General features: G+C 35.9%; 1 protein-coding gene across 1 annotated transcript in view; it reads right to left on the bottom strand.

The window, feature by feature from the left end:
• Window positions 1–20,251, bottom strand: part of LOC120630828 (nuclear pore membrane glycoprotein 210) — a 35,055-nt gene extending 14,804 nt beyond the window's left edge. Inside the window, exons 1-20 of the mRNA XM_039900122.1 lie at window positions 19,957–20,251; window positions 19,727–19,877; window positions 18,782–18,902; window positions 17,458–17,545; window positions 17,117–17,347; window positions 16,687–17,013; window positions 15,541–15,685; window positions 14,651–14,736; window positions 13,946–14,122; window positions 13,012–13,143; window positions 12,010–12,095; window positions 11,142–11,305; window positions 9,891–10,019; window positions 9,382–9,524; window positions 5,603–5,810; window positions 4,243–4,362; window positions 3,488–3,688; window positions 2,364–2,606; window positions 1,477–1,623; window positions 958–1,068 (exon numbers count right to left, since the gene is read on the bottom strand). Coding sequence (XP_039756056.1) covers window positions 958–1,068; window positions 1,477–1,623; window positions 2,364–2,606; window positions 3,488–3,688; window positions 4,243–4,362; window positions 5,603–5,810; window positions 9,382–9,524; window positions 9,891–10,019; window positions 11,142–11,305; window positions 12,010–12,095; window positions 13,012–13,143; window positions 13,946–14,122; window positions 14,651–14,736; window positions 15,541–15,685; window positions 16,687–17,013; window positions 17,117–17,347; window positions 17,458–17,545; window positions 18,782–18,902; window positions 19,727–19,877; window positions 19,957–20,120 — 3,174 coding nt within the window. The 5' untranslated portion in view covers window positions 20,121–20,251. The remainder of the gene's footprint in view (window positions 1–957; window positions 1,069–1,476; window positions 1,624–2,363; window positions 2,607–3,487; window positions 3,689–4,242; window positions 4,363–5,602; window positions 5,811–9,381; window positions 9,525–9,890; window positions 10,020–11,141; window positions 11,306–12,009; window positions 12,096–13,011; window positions 13,144–13,945; window positions 14,123–14,650; window positions 14,737–15,540; window positions 15,686–16,686; window positions 17,014–17,116; window positions 17,348–17,457; window positions 17,546–18,781; window positions 18,903–19,726; window positions 19,878–19,956) is intronic.
• Window positions 20,252–22,032: the final 1,781 nt, after the last annotated feature.

Below are 22,032 nucleotides of genomic sequence, written 5' to 3'. Positions count from 1 at the left end.
AAGCTACGCTTACTTTGGGGCCAGATGGCGATGTGTGCGTTGTCGTAGTAAATATATACATATATATATGTATATATAAAAAAAAATATAAAATGAACAAAATCTCCAGTAGGAGTTATAAAAAACTTAAGGATAGGCATTGTAAGAGTTATAAAAAGCCTACCCTTCAGTATTAATAACTCATACTCAAGGGATTTTTGTCCAGACTATGGTGTAAGGGAAGATGTTTATCACATTCTGATTGAATGTGTCCGTAGCGAGGTTCAGAATAAAATGTTTGCTGATGTTAACATAAGTTTGTCAAACCCCTATTCTGAGGCCGCGAAATATTTATATAATAGATTTAAGATTAATGTAGGTAGACGTAGAATAAGTTAGTTTGTAAGGTAGTAATTGTAGACCCACAAGAGCTCTTAGTCTCTCTTAGTCACTTTAGTGAATCAGCTCTTTAAAAGAGATAAAAAAAGGGGATATAATTAACGTTTCCACCTGCTAATAAAGCACGCAAATATGGAAAAGGAAAAGGTAAAGTTTACCCCCGTTTATTATTACATATATATATTTTTTTGAATATTATTTTAACTTGAGCGCCAGTGCTCTGAGAGTTGATAAAGCTGTGGGAGAAAGGAAATGTGTATCTTTTTTTTGGGATATAATTGTCTCCTGGCGATGCTAGCCGTGCATTTAGTCCAGCTGTGGACTGTTATAGGCTATTGACGTTTTTGGATTTAAAAAATGTCAAATACACATATGATACAGTCGAGTATTTACAATGTATTATTGTATATAAGATAGTCAGGCGCAATACGTTTTTAAAAAATTTTAAATTAATCAAAATCTGAAATTTTAAATTTTTTTTTTAAGTTATTATTTACATGCCTTTAAATATAGATCATCAGAGATTTTTGTAATATCTCACATAATAAAATAAATGATTATGATTTTTTCTTTACTTACTTCGATTTCGGCTTCAGCACCAGCAAGTTCCACATTCGCAAAATCTGATGCCACTAACTTAACCCGCGAACTGCCCGTAGACACACCTTGTACTAAGCCAGACGATGACACCTAGTAGACAAAAAGTTTTTAACTTATGTTAAAGCAGAATCAGTGTTTCTCAATTGAATTCAAATCGTACAAGAAAAAAAATTTAACAAACAAGATAATTTTTTTTAACATTAAAAACCCCTGCCGAACTACAAAAAGGACTTTGCAAAAGTCTATAAATAACGGAGTCGTGCCTGAACATACGTAAACAAACCGACTTTCGAATCAAATGTTATATCAAATAAAATGTAAAAAAAATATGAATAAATCAGGCTAGCTGCTACGTGCTACAACTAGTTTCCAGTCGCGAAAAAATATGCAACTACTAACTTTGATAGGAAATGTTACAGATACAAACGTCATGCTTTGGTGTGTTATTGAGTAAACAATGCATATTTATGCAATTTAAAAAATGGTGAAGTGGGTTACCTGCATATGCGTTTTCCCCTGCGTGGCATGGTATGTCAATGTAGCGAGGTGAGACGGCGGTCCGCCTACGTGTCGCAACTGTACGCGTCCACCCGCAGGTAAACGTGTATGTTCGGGGACTATACGCAACGCGGGGAACACTGTCACCTACAAATAATAAAAAAAATAATATCTTTATTGAAGACAAGAACAAATCCATACTAATATTACGAAAAGAGATTTTCTAAATGTGTCTGTTTGTCTGTTTGCTATCTATGTTCGATTCAACCGCCGCAATACACCGGTCATAATGAAATTAGGTGCAGCGATAGCTCGCATCTCAGAGACAGACAGGATACTTTTAATACCGGGAAAATGAAGATTTTCTACAGGTTATATTTTAAAGTATATGCTACAACGCTTGTTCATTTAACGTTAGGTCAAACGATTCATTGGATTATATTCATATATATTTTTTTTTATCCTTCTTTCATGCAGCCACAGAACGAAATATCGTGTCTATATTTGAGTCGTAGCTTTAGATTTGAGTTGGCGAACGAAGTTACCACCATCCCCTTACAATTATGTAAGCATTTATGTATGAACGCTTCATAAGTGCATGTGACAGGCCTAAATGAATGAAAAGTTTTTGAATTTTAATTTGACGGACTAAAACCGGACCGTGAATTAAGTTCATTATGTGGCAAACCATCGCGTTTTTAATAACTTACAAAATAAAGGGGGGAAAAGAGCAAAGAGCAAAACTTCGCTGGATATGCAATGTCTCACACACAGGTGCACACGTCCCGCAAAGTCCCGCCATCTGTCCATCAACCTGAAGCTTAGGTGTTGAGCCTCATGTGCCCGTAATATATATATTTTTTTAATTTTGTGACACATAAACTAACCTCAACTTCAGAGCTCCAAACGCCACCCAAAGCAGCCCTAACCCGACCAAAGCCCTCCTTCAGGCCGCACAAGCTCCCATTCTTGACCTCAACATCGCCTAACGTCTTCCAATCGGGCTCCCGACTCGTGCTCAAGTATCTGTGCGATATTCCTTTGACTAACGCACTAATGGGTATGCATCCACCGACGCAAACCGCACGTGCGGTCGACACTTCCACGCTGAGTACTTCTTCTATGTTCACCTATAACAATGGAAGTATATTCTTATTAAATTGGATTACCGATTTAAACTTAACTTTTAATATCGGCGATTTGCTTTTTAATTTTGCACGCACACAAACAACTTCACTTGCGGCGAAAAGGTAGCTTTCCCGAAGTTTGATGACATGTGGCACAAACAAACTCGAGTCGGCGAACATGTCGTTAATACAGAAACTCTATGGCGCGTCTATGGATGGTGTGATTAATTTTGGCTATAATTATAATATTCTACGTGTGCGGGGACACACACACGGTATTTATATAATATTATAATATTTTAGACAATATTCTGCATATTGTCCATAACAATGCCAGTGCGCGTGGAGTGTCTTGAAGAGTTGAAGTATTTTGTAAGGATGGCACTAATGCAACCATACCATGCCAGCTTCTTTGGACACTTTAACCATTTCCAAGTGTTCACAGAAGGATTAATTTTACCCCTTAATATTACAAATGCGAAATTGTGTTTGTTTGTTTGTCCTACCCTAACTACGGACTTGATTTTTGGATAGTTGAAAGTACGGAGAGAACAAAAAGTCATTTTTTCTTATCTGACTAATAATTTAAACAATCTATTTGTTACTTCTTAGTGAAACTAAAATAATAAAAGCAAGCTTACATTAAGAAAATCTCTTGTTTATTTATATTTGAAACTGTACTACTCAAAAAAGAAATGAAAAGATTGTTTACACTATAAGACAAATGAAAAAAAAATGGAGTGAAAGCTAGTTTTAGTCCTGATAAAACATTCCCAAGTTAATGTGTAATGAATTGCTTTTTTTAAAAACGCAATAAGTTTTACGACTCATTCACCGCGGGCAACACCGCAGCGCACAGCTAATAATAACTATAAAACGATTACCTCAACAACTTGTTTCTCTCCAGCAACACACAAATCGGTCACAACCAAGTCGTAGGTTCCGGGAGCTGGCACCAAAGCGGTCACACTGCCAGCATCTATGGACGCTGAAACGCCTTTAGGGGTCTCCACTGAGTATTTACCGCTACCTCCAGTTACTGTCGCTATATTAGACACAGTTTCGCCTTCCCAGGCCAGATTAATCTGGAACACAAATTTAACACAGATTTCTTCAAATAATTCCGCAAACAAAAAAGATACTAACTAAATGCTAGGTAACAGGGTCCTTATTCAATAAGATATAAAACACTGTGTATAATAATATATTAAAAGAAAGTTCCCAGTTTAATCTCAACCTTTGGACCTTATTATTTATAATATAAACAAGGAATAGACAAAGAGCGATTTGATATATCGTTCCAAAATCAACCAAATGTTAAATATTGGTAATTTTTTTTATCTATAAATCTATAATATAAACACTAGTCTTGTTTAATTATGTGCAAAGTTAATTAATAAAAAAAATGAAGTATACAAATTATTAAATGAATAATAGAACCACACTTTACGTAAGGAAAATCTATTTTTACTTTGGTTTCTTTTTATCGCACTTGTTTTATTATATTTTAAAAACAGGCATAGAGACAAGAAAAAATAAGATTATAATAATAAATAAAAATCTATCTAGATTGTTTTTATTATAATAATCTTATTTTTTGTTTTGGGAAGCTTTTTGTCAATAAACATAAAAAACTTACCTTTAACGGATCACACTTCAGGGGCGCTACAACTTTGGCTTGAATAGTTGCAGTAGCATCAGGAATGCTTGCTTTCAGCAATCCACTCCACCCTATCGCTTGTTCATTTACTGTCAACATCTACAACCGAAAAATAATTGATTTAAAAATTAACTAGTAGTGTGTGTGTGGCGGTCTCTACTCAACTAAACTAGATGGCGCCACAAAGGTCCTGTATTGTAAGTTTGTGTTCGTTAAGTGTTTACAAAAATTGACCATAATATATACAACTTCCAAAGTTGAATGGTGGGACCTCGGTCCTCGCGCACGATCACCCGCTCTGAGGAAGATCTTTCTATTGTTAAGGTCGAGCGCATGACCATGCTCCATTACGGTGAGTTTATGCCGAATGACGACGGCATTACCTCAGACCACACCTCACATGTCTTATTATGTAAATAATCTCTCAATGTAACTTTTTAGCATATCTATTTAGCGTAAAAATAATTTTGAAAATAATGATAGCATAATTTTTTTTTATTTCAAGTAGGCCTGCTTTATAAGCACTTCTGTAACGTCAAGTATGTATGTTAGTGGTGACTCTGGCACCGGTTCGGAATGCAGACTCTACCGTGAAGAGCCGGCAAGAAACTCAGTAGTAGCTCTTTTCGATCAAAGATTTACAATCATTTTTCCTTCTTGCGGGAGATGAGAGTGAAGCTTACTGCTTCCAATCTGCCTCGCTGCATTCGATGTGTTTTACACATTGTTTAAATGTATGCATTGGTAGGTCCAGAGTTACCTTACGAATCATGTTGTAAAAGCGTATACTTAACCAAACAAAGGAGTTCTGTACCTTTCGCACACGACATGCAACTATTACTTATTTAAGTCGATTTTTACAATAAGTAATATTATATCGTACATTCGTAAAAAATATATATATATTTTTTTATTTGAGTTTATTTATTTCAACACATTTGTTTTTCTTACATATTTAAACCATCATCATCATCATATCAACCCATTACCGGCCCACTGCAGGGCACGGGTCTCCTCCCACAATGAGAAGGGCGAAGTTAAGGTCGGTCCATCACTCTGGCCCAGTGCGGATTGGCGGACTCCACATACCTTTGAGCACATTATGTAGAACTCTTAGTTATGCAGGTTTCCTCACGATGTTTACCTTCACCGTTGAAGCAAGTGATATTTAATAATTTAAAACGCACAAAAGATATTAGCGCGTGCTTGGATTCGAACTCGGGCTCCCGAAAGTGAAGTCGAGCTCCTACCACTGCGCTATCACAGCTTCATTTAAAAGGTTGTTAACATAATAAGACCAGTTAGAAAAAATAGAGTATAGATAACAAATATAAAATACCTGGTAATACTTATGCGGCACAGGCACTTTAGCGAACTCAGGATTGGTCTCAACGAACAGCCTGTCGGAGGATCTATACTCTATTCCGACGTGGTAAGGTTGAATTTCCCACGACAAGCTTGGCCCTTCTTCATCTAAAAGTTCGCGGCCTATCGCATCCTGGAGAGTGACTTTTACAGAAACTTCCTGATATGGACGTAACCATACTCTGTGAAGGAAATCAAAAGCGGAATTAAGATTTAAAAAAAAATCCTTAGCACATTAAAGTGCTGCTAAATGAGGTTGATAAAACTTTAACTATTATTAATCAATGTGGTTCTTCACGGCGAATAAAAGAAACGTATCCTTGACCATAATATTTTGACTCTGTTATCCGCTCCGTTAAGTAAAATTTTCACATCGGAAAAAAGACCAGCCAAGTGCGAGTCGGGCTAGCTCACGAACGGTTCCGTAAAATACTCGTTTTATTGTTTTTTAGTATTTGCTGTTTCAGCGGCAACAGATATACATCACCTTTGAAAATTTTAACTCTCAAACTACCACGGCTCATGAGACACAGTCTGGGACGGGACCCTAAATATGACCTCAATTATTGAAAATTCGAAGTAAGTACTTGTTTCTAAGTTATTTATTAAAATTTTGGGATAAAATAACTAATATAAAAATATAAAAGAGAAACCACTGACTCACTCACTCACTTACCGATTAATAACGAAATCTCAAGAACTATAGAGCCTACGAACTTGAAATTTTAAAGGAGTAAGTGTAAGTAAGTGTAGGTAAGTGTTAAGAGACTAGTTCTATATATGTAGACACTAGCCGTTTCCCGCCCGCTTCGCTAGGCGAATTGAAAAAGGAAATAAATTACATTTTATGTTTCATTTTTATTTATTTTTTTCATATTTTTATTATTCTCCTTTTTTTTATTTTTGTATGAACATAAATAGGCCCCGCGGATAGAACTGTAAGCATCGATATTGTTTAGACTTACTCAAATTCCAAATTCCATCGATTTAGCCTGTATCTTTCATCCAGGTGATTTTTCTCACTAATATTCATTGTAACTTTCAATGTGCAATCATTATAACATTTCCGTGCCTTTCTTCCAAAAATTATTAATAATTGACATGAAGAAAAAAATTTGAAATGAGCATTGAAAGTTTAAGTTAAAGTCATTGCAAGTCTCATATGTGAAGTTGAAATCTGTCTAGGTTCAAGTGCGCCGAATTTTCTGTTAACTAAAATTTTCTCCGTGACATCAATTTTTTATAGAAAATTAATTGTGCATGTTTTTTATGAATTCTATTGGAATAAGTAACTAAATTTCTTTTCCACATCTCATGTGCTTGGAAAATGCATTCATTTTAATCTGTTACATTTCCGCGATCCCGCAATAAAAGAATTCGTCGGTTATGTAGTTTGCAAAAGTAAAATGAATGTAAAATTCTTAGTCCGTTGATTGGATAGCTACATGTAAAGTTAAGTTTTTGAAACCTCTCAATGACTTTTTCTCCGCTGCCAAAAAGACGATTGTTGTAAGGAAATACACGAATATCCCTACATACACGAAGATCCCCACCAAATTTGGAGTCTGTAGAAGTTACAGGTTAGAAATAAAAATTTTAGATTTTAACACCCACCCCCGCAATTCCTGTCGGAAGTAGACTTTATTGAAATCCATTTTGAGATGTTCTTTATGTGAATAATAAAAGATTCCTACCATATTTAGAATTTTTAGAAGCTATATTTCGAAATTGAAATTTTTTATTGTTAACACCCACCCCCGCGAACCGTATTGGAGGTGATTCATTGTAAAATCCGCTCGAAGATCATTTTTATATTACATATAGAACACTCTCACTAAATTTGGAGTCTATAGGAGCTATCGCTTGGAAATTGAAAATTTTCATTGTTAACGCCCCCGCAATCTTCTTTGGGGTGGGATATCGTAAAATTTGTTCATAAATTATTTTTACATCACTTATAGAAAATTCCTACAAAATTTGGAGCTTGTAGGAGCTTTAGCTGGAAAATTAAAAATATTAATTGTTAATACCCACCCCCGCAACCCCCTGTGGGGTGAGCTATCGTAAAATTCGTTCATAGCCTATTTCTACACCTCTTACAGAAGATTCCTACCAAATTTGAAGTTTATAGGAGCTATAGTTTAAAAACGGGAATTGTTCATTGTTAACGCCCCCGCAATCCCCTTTGGGGAATGAATTTCTTAAAATCTATTCATAGCTGACCTCTACATAGCAAAAGTAATATTCCTACCAAGTTTCACGTTTCTAAGTCTTATGGTTCCCGAGATTTCGTGGTGAGTGACTATATAGATGGGAATTCTTCGATTATCATCGAAATTTTTAACTTTTTATCGGGCTTTTTTAAAATTTTCTTACATACAAAACTTTCTCCTGACAATTCTGAAGATAAAAAAAGCCCAATTGGTCCAGCCCTTCTCCACCACCGTGAGTAGATTCTTAGCTGAATGTAAAAAACCATAATCCGTTTAATACACTCTGTTGAAATCCATGAAAACAAAAGAATCAAGAGAAAATGCTTATCTTTTGTTTTTATTAGCGGGATAAATGTTCATAAAAGTAAAACAGCAATAAAAAAATGAAGGAATGTTGGAATTCAAAAAATAGATAGCCATAAACCATCTAGGAAAAATTTCGCATCGAATGGTGGTAGTTTCATGTCGATACGATCAGTGGTTTAGGCGTGATTGAGCCTCAAACGAAGACCATTTTCATTATTATTTATTTATTTATTTATTTTATTTTGTGAACAATAACATATCTTAACCACTAATGAATGAAACGATGATCACTGTAAAAGTATGAAACTGCGTAACAGTGATCACGCCCACCTCCAAAACTTAAAATTTACCACTGTTCACTTGATATTTATCAAAAAATCTAAATACATTCAAAAATATTAATTAAAATAAAATAAGATACAAAAAAAGGGATACATGCAACATGTTAAACTTGATTTCGAGTGTGTGTGTAAGAGTGTATGTATTTTGTGGTGTGTGTGTGTGTGTGTGTGTGTGTGTGTGCGCGTGTGTGTGTGCGCGCGTGTGTGCGAGCGTGCGTGTGTGTGAGAGAATCTAATCAATTGAACCTATTTCAAAATAATTAAAAGTTTTTCCGTCTCTTCATAAGATAGTAATTGAAGCCACTTTGAACATTTTAACTTACATGAGTGTCTTGGTAAAGGGTAGATATTAATTTCTTTGTTTAGTCTGTTGTACAGTAAGCAACTCAAAAATGGGTAATGGCGTCTTGCGACTGCAGTGCGGGTTGCCTCCATCCTACATACCATATATGATCTACGCTTCGTGTTTGCTAAGTTAGGGTCATAGCGCATCTCGGCATGTTTACGAAGAATCGCAGATAGGACAAATAGCTGCCTTACCGTCAACACTCCAGTGATTGAGTACAGCTCAGTGGTAGGAAAATATAAAGGTTTAATGCACATAACCTTAAGTACCGACCTTTGAGCTCTTTCCAGTCTCAGCATTACAGATATCCCAGAACCGCCCCAACAGGTAATGCAGTATGTAAGGATCGATTTTGCTAGAGAGTCGTAAATTGTTTTTAAGCAGTTGAAATCAACCACATTCCTCAGTCGTTATATATATATAGATGACTAAATGTTTTGTCTGATATTTCTTTCAAATGAATTTAAAACCACTTAAACAAAAACATTTAATTCATACTGAACTCGACAACTCCTAGTTGTCATAAAATAATATGTAGTGGACATACCTGGGTCCACCAGAGCAGTTGCCCGGTGTGTCAGGTGGTTCCAGACGTATCCGGGAGACGTGCGGTGCGCAAACAGCTTCGAAGTCCACAAATTCTTGCTCTTCATCCATGAACGATATTAGTTTAAGATGAGCTTCGCCTTGCTGATAAAAAAAAGTTTGGAATAAATAAAAAAATAGAGGTGTATGAAAGGAAATTAATATGATGTGATCAAAGACAAAATATTCAGATTTTTGAGAAGTGCAACAAAATTGTCAAAGGAAAGCTCGAGTTTTCTTTTAATACATTCCACTACAAGTTAGCCCTTGACTACAATTAAAATGCCAACGGGCTACATGCTAGGGGTGTTGCAGTTGGCACTCTCACCCCTTCTCCCTCACCCTATCTCTTTCTCTCTCGCTCACTCTCCCTCTCTTTTTCTCTGTTTATCTCTGCCGCCCTCCTTTGAGATATGTGCAGATCAGTTTGATAAAAAAAGTGGAGGATAATGATGATAGGATACAACTTACCCTCCGACATTTGAACGTGAACAGCTGGGCATCAGGATACCGATGTGGCGCAAGTCCCTCTCTATTGGTCAGCTCAGCGACTCGCGGTTCACTAGATTGCGACACTAAAGCCTCTCCTTCAGCCAACACCTGTAACCAAATTATAAGTGTTTTCACTACACGTTAACCCTTGACTACAATCTCACCTGCAGGGCTAGCACAGGTAGGAGACAAAAATTATATCCACGATTATATCCCCCTGACGGGGGATAAAACGTATCCACCTGCTAAAGCACGGGAACATAGAATGGGCGAAGTTAACTCCCGTTTACTATTATACATATATAATATGGATATTATTTCCCACTTGTGTACCCGTGCTCTGAGATTTGATAAAACTGTGTGAGAAGATACATTTTTATCCTTTCCAAGGGGAGCTAATTGTCTCCCACCCATGCTAGCCGTGCTGGTGGCAAATGATGATGCTGTCTAAAATTGTAGCGGGCTAACCTGTGAGGGAGTTTTGCAGTTATATTAAACCTAATTGGTTTCTACGCATTACCGTACCGGAACCTTAAATGGCTTAGCGGCACGTCTTTGTCGATGTGCCACGGAGGTCGTACATTTTTGTGAGTTGTAAGACACATTACAGCATTGTCTGTCTTTATTTTAAAGTAAATATCATTAAAGGTTTATATTATTAAAATTTTATAATATTAAGAGTTTATGTACCTTTCAAAGTTTTTTACTGTGGTTTTCGAGAATGTCTTTTTTTACTGTGGTAATAAGCTGAGAAATATGACTAAAGCCTATGTATTATGGAGGGTAGAGGTAAGGAGAGTCATCTGTGTATATGAAAAAGTGTCGTCAAAATGTATTAAATTAGGATGGCGCCACATTTGCATCAGGGTAACTCTTAAAAGAAGCGCCAAATATAAATATTGTTAGAGTAGGCTTGAAAAATAAACAAGGAAGTATGGAGATACAAGGAAGTAAGGTTATATTTACCACAATATTTTGTACAACGTAAGTTGTTGAAATTCTCAATAATTAACTACTTTAGTCGATAATGACATTAAATTTTTTAACTCGGCATACTTCAATTCATCTACGATTGCTACATTCATACCATACCCTGTGCATCCACCAGCGCCATTGTGGAGGATTTTTGAACTGTTATTTAGCGCAACAACTGGACACTTTTTCAACTTTCCTCCCATATAAGATGACTCTCCTTACCTCTACCCTCCATACTATGTATGTTTTACTCACCGGTAAAGTGGCTCCAACAAGCGCGGCGGCCTGTTGCGGCCACAGTAGCGTGGGTGCGGCGCGTACGGCGATCCGTGCGGTAACGCCCGCCCTGCCGCGCGAAACTCGCACCGTGGACACACCGCGAGCACTCCAGAAGCACTGAAGAACGCAACATGCACCATCTGAAATAAAGTTCTACGTGAGAAGCCATGCGAGGATTTAAAGTAAGGAATGTAAAGATTTAAACCTTATAATTAATAGTGCAAGGACCAATTTGGCCAAAATGATAAATGGAAACAACTAGATACGCATACACCTGTACTTATATGGCAAGCATTGGCTCACATATTGCTTGAATATTGACAATATATTGGCTCTCGAGACCTTAGCTTATGCTATATAATAAAACAGAGTTAAACTAATTTCAAAATGGTACAATTAGTTTAACTCGGTAATACTGTAAAATCTATAAAAAAAACATTGGGCTTTAAAAGATTAACTGAGTAGAAGTCATTTACATACTTCTCCATCTCTTTTTTTCTACCTCCACGTTAATACCACCCGCTTTAACGGTGAAGGAAAAAAATTGTGAAGAAACCGGCATGCCTGATTGCACTTTGCTAATGTGGTAGAATAACGCCAAAACCATACTCATTTTTAAGAGAGCTCTCACTTGTAACAGGTTGATAATGAAATTAAATATTTTATTGTGTGATCAACAAAACAGGTTGTATTCAGTAACTTTTCTGATGGTTAATAACTGGTCATCTCCACATCAAATTAACGATAATCTTGCTGTCATTTTGTATTGAACTTGACTGTTATATTGGAGAAGTTACTTAATCGGGGAGCAAGTCTTACTTCTAAACTGTGATCAATAACTCACCTACAGGCTGTAGCCAAGAAGCAGCCGTAACATTTTGTGGTTCAGGACCCTCCAATAAGGATACAGCAAACGAACCACAGTCGCATCTAAAAACAAATAAACAACATTAAGATCTGCTTTTTGAATTATTTCAGTGCTACAGCCTTTGCGCATGTGAAGTGTGCTCATTTACTTTTGTTAAACCTTCAAATCATATGACAATCTGTTGTTTGAAGAATTACTCTGGGCCAATGATGTGTAAATAAAAAAAATTTAAAAGTATGCTTTAATTAGTTATATTTTTTTATAAAACCTTATTTTAGCATTGAATTGATTAACTGGGTTAATGTACCACGAAAAAAGTCTTACAGAACGGCCAAGGAAGCAACCCCTGTGGATTCTTTTCCCACAACTGGAAAATGTTTGTGTGATGAACATGAATGTTTTTCAGTGTCTGGGTGTTTATCTGTATATTATAAGTATTTATGTATTCTATTCATAACAATATTCTTCAGTGGTCTAAGTACGCATAACACAAGCTACGCTTACTTTGGGGCTGGATGGTGATTTGTGTATTGTTGTAGTATTAAAAATAAATTGCATGTATACCACCAATAAAAACCTAAACTATCACAGTAAATAAAACAAATTAATGATAGCCCTAACTAACCGTAACAACTTGAATTTTCATGCACATTTGAAACTGTGTGTGTGTGAATAACAACACAAATATAACTACTATTTAATAATAATTTGATTTTCATTTGTCACTTTTACAAGTTACTATAATGAAAAAGAAAGCATGTTGACGCTAAGGCGATCGTGGCGCAAGTGAGCGAGGGATGCCATAAGATCCCTAGTGTTGTCAGCTTTCACTGGTGGATACCATAATTTTTTTTTAATTTTTTATAAACGTTAGGTCAGGATTTTTCAACATTTTTATGTCATCTTTGTGTTTAGCTAAAGTTTTTTATCGTCATCAGCTTAAAGTCCATCTTTCGAGTAAGCTTTTTATACCCTTACGTATGGAAATTATATAGTTCTCCAGTAGCGGGATGTGTAGCTGTGAGCGCCAAGTGCAACTGATGAAGTCGGCCCACGCGTGCGAAGCCTGAGCTTGATACCTTGATTAGATCGGGTACTGCTGAAATAACTCTGCAACAATATCATGTAGGATAAAATGTTTAATAATGTACTAGATGTGTTATCCCATCTACATCTTTCGTAATATTTATTATTACTAACGATGTAGATGGAATGGTATATGGGATGGGCTTTATTTGAACGCGGTAACTTCTAGAATGATCGCGCTTCAGAAACGCTAACGATTTTGACGGAAACTCATCAGAAATTGTGGAGAATCGTTAGTTATATTTTATTATTAAAGCTTAAGAGAGTTAAAACCCGAATTATTGACATACTATACATTACTATACATTACCAATACTACTTAAATTATATTTAGATAGATAGATAGATAAATTATTTATTACACACAATTAAGGGATAAAGATAATATATATTGAAAACATAAATACAAGAAAAATAATAATGCGCAAAGGCGATCTTTGTGCGATATTTTTACATCGATTGTATTTAATTTTTAACAAATAGTCCATTTTGCCCAATCATTGATATAAATTGCTTGATATAAGTGTTAAGTGTTGTTGCTGCTAAGCGATTTAGCGTTCCGGTACGATTTCGCGTAGAAACCGATTAGGGGGGATGGGTTAGCCTGTTACCATCTTAGACTGCACCATCACTAACCATCAGGTGAGATTGCAGTAAAGGGCTAACCTCTAATCGAATAAAAAAACTTATTACTTTTAAATTGAGATAATATTTTTTTGAGATGACTATAATTTCGTGGACTGGCAGTGGTATATGCCAACACATCTCAACGCGTGATTTTTTAACCTATCGCAGACGAGAACAATGCAAGTGTTTAATTCGTTACCTCCCACCCGCCCGAACATGTGGATATCCAGTGAGATGCGCGCGAACTTCCATCTCGCCGACGTCACGAACTGTCACCACGCCCGTCGGTGCGAGCGAGATAGCGCCACTTTCCATCTCACTCCCCGACCAAGTCACTGGCTCTTCACCGCCACCTCGATGGCGAAGTTGTATGTTTCTGAAAAAACGACGTTTCATAATCTCAACTAGTTTAAGCTATCGTCTTCGCTTACGATAAGTTCGATCTTCATACAATTTTTGAACACATATTTTGCCACCTACATCATCAATGGCCTATAACAGTCCATTGACAAAAAAATATGTTATGCGTTAACGCATACCACATATCTTAGATTAATCTAGTCTTTCAGAGTGCCAAATTTTATCGAAATACATTAATAATATGTAATATTATTAATACATTAATAATATGTAATATTATTATTGTATCCATCATTTTTAGCCTGAATAAATGATTATTATTATTATTGCTGAACTAAGGACCTCTCCCAACGGAATGGTTTGCCCATAATAACCACGCCATTCACGAGTTGGTGAACGCAGTAGATGGTTGTAGTAGCATATCGGATGCTGCTGCCCATTCTTAGTTATATTCCATATTCCTACACCAAAACATGTACCACATTTCATCAATTTCATTAATTTTGAATATGTTAATTATTATGTAATAAAGTTATATACATACTGAACACTATCAGTCCATGCTACATAAACTTGTGGAGGTACTACTGCTAGGGGTTCAAGCACTACCGCAGATTCCTGTCCTTCAATCTGCAAAACAACACATCATTCAAAATTTTGAGCATATCCCTAATGAGTATACACATTATCTTTTTAATCGTCATAAATCTATAGTCCACCCTTTCTATGCGATCTGAGCAATAACGATATGAGCAATAATTTTAAAATAATTGAAGTTTACACCAGTGATCAAAAATTAAAACATTAATTAAATATTGAAGCACATGATCCAATGAAGTATATACATATATTCGATCATTCTTGAATTGATTTACCCCCGCATCGCGCCTCTTACATAGGAAGTTTGTTGTGAACCAAATTATTAATTTAATTTTCTTAATATTTTGTTTTTCTTTATTATTCATTACCAATGAATTATAGATATTAAGTAGATTAACGGGGACTGTTTCAAAAAACAAGATTACAGCGCATAGACAGTCAACTCTGCCGCCCAATCGGCCAACGAATAGATGCGGAGCGAGGAGCTCGGCTTTACTTCCGGTACTCTCAATGGTGTGAGAATACAGGGTTTTTTTATTTCTAAAATCAACGGACTCCTCGCTAGGAAAATTGTGTTTTTTAATTCATTGATGCAGTGTTCATCCAAATCTGGCTAATTACTCCTTTATTTACTTTTCGCTAATTCTCATACTTTCACTCAAAAATGTACAGTGTATACTCATTATTTACACATATGCATTATACCATGCTAGTCGTGCTGGGCATAAGCCTTGTCTCTGTTACGAGAGAGGTTTATACATAGCATTACAGTGGCTCACCACTGTTCTGTACAGTTCAGTGATAGGGAATTTTGTTTTAACTTATGATATAAACCTTTTTCATCAAAGCTCTACCGGCGATAGAATACAATCTCGCAGTAACAGTAAACTCCCCAGCGTTCAGAGCCACAGCTTCCGTTATTGTCCCATTTTCGTTTGACTTCAACAAGTCTACGTTGGCATCACCGTCTACTGATAACCTGGACAAAATTAAAAATCAAAAAAGTAAATAAACCTGTAACCAGTGGCGTGCACAGGAATTTGGACCAGGGCAAAGCATTAAAATGGCATAGAATGTCAAAATCCTCCTCTGTTGCCAATTATATGAAAATGGGGTAGGCAGCGCTTTTGTGCATGTATGAAGTGCGAGTAACCATTTGATTCCGCTTTTCCAAGTTATTGAATCCCTAAATTTATTCATGTCCCACAACAGCTAGGCACAGATCTGATCTTCTATGTAAAACGAGTATAGTTCAAAAACGAAATATCGCCTTTATCATCATCATAATTTTGTAAGGAGGTAAGGAGGTAAGGAGGTCCGAGGTTCGATTCCCGGCAGAGGCAATAAGGGAATTTATAATTTCTGCATTTTCTCTCGTCTGGTCTTTTTCTTTGGTTGTGGGAGCCTTTGGCCTCTGGCCGAGAGATTTAGTGTTCCGGTGCGATTTCGCTTAGAAACCTATTACCCAACTCCCTAACAGGTTAGCCCGCGGCCATCTTAGACTGCATCATCACTTACCAGGTACTCAGGTGAAATTGCAGTCAAGGGCTAACTTAACATAAAATATATATATATCATCATAACATCCTATTATTAGCTGTCCAGCAGGTAGGCCTGCTGCAGATTGGTGACCTAAGATAGTTTTGAGAACACTGTGGAAAACTTTTTTAAATTTTATTCAAACCCGCATAAATTTGCACAGTTAAAAGGTGACGGGGTTCAAACTCCCGAAAGTTATGCCGTAGACCGCACCGCTTGTAGAATTATACTCAAAAGTTTTCTTGAAATACAATATGAGATTGTAATTTAAATAAAATAGTTAATATGAAACTTCAGACATGCTGTTCTTCTTAAAAAAAGAAAAAAAATTAGTAATTATAAGTATAAGTATTGTTACGGCACTCAAGGTGGCATATGGCATTCCATCAAAAGTAACCAAATATTATTAAATCAATTATAAATAAATATACAAAAAATTACCTTATCAACATTTCCTGTCCAGGTGTCATTGGATGGCCGGCTTCATCAAACACAATACAATGTATGTTAAACATCTCTCCGTAAACAATTAGGTTGGATGGTCGAATTATTACTTTTATGGAATGCGGTTCAACTACAGTTAACATTGCTTTGGACACTTCTGTCATTCCTGACATTAAATACAAATGTGACGTGCCAAGTTGTGTGCCACGTACTAAGCTTATGGAATCTTCCAGAATCGCCACACCAGTGTTGTCTACTGTCATTGTGTATAGTGTATCAGCAACATCTTGTATGGTTAAACGTCCAGCCCGTACTCTTACAACTCTGTAAGAAATTCTTTATTGTACATATTGAACAAACATATTTTTATATATTTTCCATACTAGAAAGCCTTTTTGCATGTATATATGTTCTTTACAACACTTACTTGTAACACAGACTGTCCCCAGGTGCAACATATGCCACCGCTGGGGTCAATACAACACTAGCAGCTACATGTAAATTAGAGCTTGTACATATTTTTCCAAGACAAACAGTCACTTGAGATTCTCCCATCGCCTGCCCGTAAAGTAGAACTGAATGCGATCGTAAACCTTGAGCTTCCAGTTCTGCGATGCCTTTTGGTGCTTCATAATCTGTGTCACTCCAACGGACCAACCTAACAGGACAAAATATTTCAATTATTGCTTATTCAAAGGTAGAAATGTACATATCTCCATGATAAAAAAAATAATAAGGTATAATGTAGTGTAAGGTTTTTCAACTTACGTCACTAAGGGTTCATCTCCGTATGTGCTCCCTACATTTTCGATAGACCATGTGAAACTCACTCCTTCTAAAGTTGAAAACGTATTATCTGAAACAATATAATAACTACATCATTTAACACATCTGGTTTGATTATGGTTTTTTAAGACTGATTGCAGATTAACCAAGGCAAAAAGAAAAAAACTATTAACTATGTAAATTTTCTTGGCATCAAATCTATTTTGCAACTGTCTCTGTGATGCAAGCCATCTCTATGTAATTTTTTTTAAAAGACCTATTGAGCTTTACAAAGCACAAACACTTAAATCAGCACAACTACAACCACTATAAATCATCAAACAAGCTTTCGAATTTATATTATAGCATCAATCCATTAGTAACAATTGATGACGATTATGTTGTGTATGTGTAGGTACATTTATTTTGGTTAATAAATGTAGGTGGGTTAGATGAATTATGAAATTATACATAATATTTTCGCAGATTGGCGCAGTGGGCAGCTTTCCGCTCTCTGAGTCCTAGGCTGTGGGTTCGATTCCTACAACTGGAAAATGTTAGTGTGATGATCATTTATGTTTTTCAGTGTCTGGGTGTTTATTATAAGTATTTATGTAGGTATATAATTAATAAAAATACTCATCAATTATACCCGTAGCACAAGCTACGCTTACTTTGGGGCTGCAAGGCGATTGTTATCACAGTTTATTTTTTTATTATTCAACAAGATAGTTCTTATTTAATAAATAAAAAATTTAAGGTTTGCTGTAGGGTAGGTACTTTTTTTGTTTGTTGTATAATAAAGTGAATTAAGTGGGTATGTGGAAGGTAATCCTGTTGCTTATACATATTATTATTACAAACTCGTTTGTTTCATGTTTCTAAACATATTAATTGGTTTGTACTTTTTCTTTTATATGAAATAAAAATGTTTATAATAATATTACAGTATTATATCAGCTGTCAATAATAAAAAAATGTTCCAACCACCATAAATAGAACTTAAACAACAATGAAACTAACATAACATCAAAAATTCAGTTTCTCAGTGTCTATGAAGGCAGAGCTATTCAGTGGGCAATTCAAGGTGTTTTGGGGAAAAGCTGGAATCAGGAAATCTACTGAAATCACGAACAGCCCGTGGTCAGGTTAGTAAGTTCAGTTGGCAGTGAATGTTGCAGAGCTGCTGGTCACAGGAGAAGATGTGTTCTGGAATGGAGACTGCATACTGGGAATCACTATATATGAACTTCAAAAAGATGGCGGGAAGTGTTTGGGTAAGAAAGCTATGTATGCAGACAGGCTGCTCATTGAATGAAGAGTATACCTTGATCATCATTTGCAACAACCTCAAAGGCCTCTGGTGCTTCTTCAAGATAGAGCTTCCATGTTGTACTCACAATTTTCAAGGAAGTGATTTTAGCTATATCAACATCTCCACGTAAGATCTGAAAACATTTAGGCACACTTTAAACTTTCAAGTTAGGTATTGAGTAATTGATGTTTATTTAACATGTTAGAAAAAAATGTGACTCCTACATATTTTTTAAGGTAATTTGAACTTATAAATGTATATTTGCTGCTGTTCAGAAAGCTTAACTTAAGACCTGCTAAACTGATGTGCCACATATTTAAGTCAAAGACATTTTAGCTACAATTAGCAGAACTAAATATGGCCAAGTAGCCTTAAATTGAAGTTTATGAAAATATAGTCCTGGAAATAATGTCAAATTTACATGACATAATTACAGACATGCACTAATATTGTTTGTTAATTGAACATGATGTTAATCAGCAAAGTTATAGGTGGTGCTACTAAACTACAGTTACAAAGTTATAAAAGCTTATGAAACATTCACTAACATCTTAAGTTTTGCTTAGGTTTTAACATTGTTTTAATCCACCTCATAAGGTTTGAATAATATTATCAATGCATGAAGACTTGCTAACATTTATTACAATTTACACGTAAATGTTTACTCACACATTATTTCATTTTCAGTCAAATTATAAAATATCTTTATTCAAGTAGGGTATAGATAGCACTTATGATAATAACTGCAATGTAGCAGGACCATCTCTTTGACAGTCATTTTCTAATGTTGTTATTGAGTTGTTATGTGTTCTGAATTCTGTGAGTTCTGATACTTATGTTTATGATGCCTCAAGTTGAAAAAATTTCAGCAAGACTAAAGACGATGCGACTTCTCTTGAGAAAAAGGAAACTAATTATTAAAAATTATAATTCCCGCCAAATAAAACCACAACTCACCTCCCCCGTGTCAACTTCCTCAGCGAAAATTATTACAGAACCCGGGGGTACACATGTGTTGGACACTGTAACACGCGCTGCACGCGAGCAGTGGCCCCACGTATCATCGTACAAGGCCTCAAGATCTATGATGTCATCTCTTGAAGTACTCCTGAGGGCAATACGATTTAAATCTTTATAACGAAGAATATGTACTCTTTTATACACGTTTCTTATGGTTTGGTACTTACCAACTATAGCAGCCACCCCCAATGATCTCAAAGGTAAAGTTCACATTTAAATTTTCAAACCATGGAAGCAATACTCGCGGCGTGTTTATTTTAGCACAGTCACAAGATAATTTACAAAAATACAACGCTAACAAAATAACAAAGGCATGCCCTGAACGCCTCATTGTTATCTCGATTTAATTACATGTGTAATGTAATTTAATATTTTTATACAAGTCTAACCTACTAAAATTAAGTTTTTTGGACACTTTTGGCATTCGGCGACCGGCGGCAGTTGAAAAAATTACATATGTCAATGTCAAAAGTTAAAGGCCGACTAGTGTTGTAACCGCGCCTGAATTGAAGAAACCATTATTTATTTATTTTCATTCATGAGGCATTCATATTAATATTAAACACTGTCACGAGTCATGACACCCCGTCATTCGGGTCATTTCAATTCAATAGGATAGGTATATACATTCCAAAATCGATATTGAAACTATGGAGGGTAGAGGTAAGGAGAGTCATCTGTGTATATGAAAAAGTGTCGTCAAAATGTATTAAATTAGGATGGCGCTACATTTGCATCAGGGTAACTCTTAAAAGAAGCGCCAAATATAAATATTGTTAGAGTAGGCTTGAAAAATAAACAAGGAAGTATGGAGATACAAAGAAGTAAGGTTATATTTACCACAATATTTTGTACAACGTAAGTTGTTGAAATTCTCAATAATTAACTACTTTAGTCGATAATGACATTATATTTTTTAACTCGGCATACTTCAATTCATCTACGATTGACTCTCCTTACCTCTACTATGGAGGGTAGAGGTAAGGAGAGTCATCTTATATGGGAGAAAAGTTGAAAAAGTGTCCAGTGTATGCGCTAAATAACAGTTCAAAAATCCTCCACAATGGCGCTGGTGGATGCACAGGGTATGGTATGAATGTAGCAATCGTAGATGAATTGAAGTATGCCGAGTTAAAAAATTTAATGTCATTATCGACTAAAGTACAGATCGCGGCACGTAACTTTAGCGCTGAAGGAAACGTAGAGGGGATATCTGCGCATGGGGGCTGTCGCGCACGCAATACAATCGCTACTTTAATAAATTAACTACTAATAAGTAATGTTTGTTTGTTAATGATAATGATATTATTTTACTGTAATGTGTGCGTGTGTGTGGTGTGAGTGCGTGTATGAGTGTATGTGTTTGTAATATTAATGAAAGTTTATAGTTCCAAATTCAAATTCCTAAGTTTCATGTTACCTATGATATAATAATTTTTAACAAGTTTATAGTTTAAAAGTAGAAAAATAAAAACATTCACGAATTTTCAATTTTTATTTTAGATATAAAAAACTAGTTTCTGAACTAAAGATGGGCAAAATGACAATCACATACATTCACACAACCTAAGCTGCCCTTTTCATAGTCTGAATCAGATAATGGTATCACGCCTTCAATGGTTTCTAGACAGGGCCTTTTGCTCGTTGATGGCCGGGACTCAGGGCTGCTCCGGTCGTCGGTAATAGCAGAGTCATCGTCATCGGACTCACCGAGGCTATCCTCTGAACTATCTTCATTAACGCGAATAGTGAATTCTTCTGTTACCAAATCCACGACACAGTCACTCATTGCATATTGCTCTTCTATATCCTTCACCTTTTTGCATAATTTTTGCCAATCCCATGCACCCATCAATAAAACTTTTTCTTGAATTAGCTCTATACATTTAGTAACACTCCATTTCACATTTTTGCTGCCTACATATTGTTTTATATCGGACCATGCCATTTCGATAGGATTTAGATCTGGGTGGTATGGTGGTAGTCTCAGCACTTGATGGCCTTGTTCAGCTAGGATTCGGTCAATCGAACATGTTGTGTCGAAATCTTTTCTTGTTTGCCTTTATTAAATTGTATAACTGAGGTTTTAGAAGTGATTCCTCGTACTGTATGCCTTTATCAGTGAGCCAAGCCTGCATGTCAGCTTTCTTTGAATTAGAGGTCGGTGCGAGATCCCACTGTTTATTATGATAGGACGCGTTGTCAACTACCACGACGCTAATGGGTGGTAGGTTGGGCAATAA

Source organism: Pararge aegeria, chromosome 17 (assembly GCF_905163445.1).
Source record: "Pararge aegeria chromosome 17, ilParAegt1.1, whole genome shotgun sequence".
NCBI classification, from domain to species: domain Eukaryota; kingdom Metazoa; phylum Arthropoda; class Insecta; order Lepidoptera; family Nymphalidae; genus Pararge; species Pararge aegeria.
This window is presented reverse-complemented; position numbering and strand designations above follow the sequence as displayed.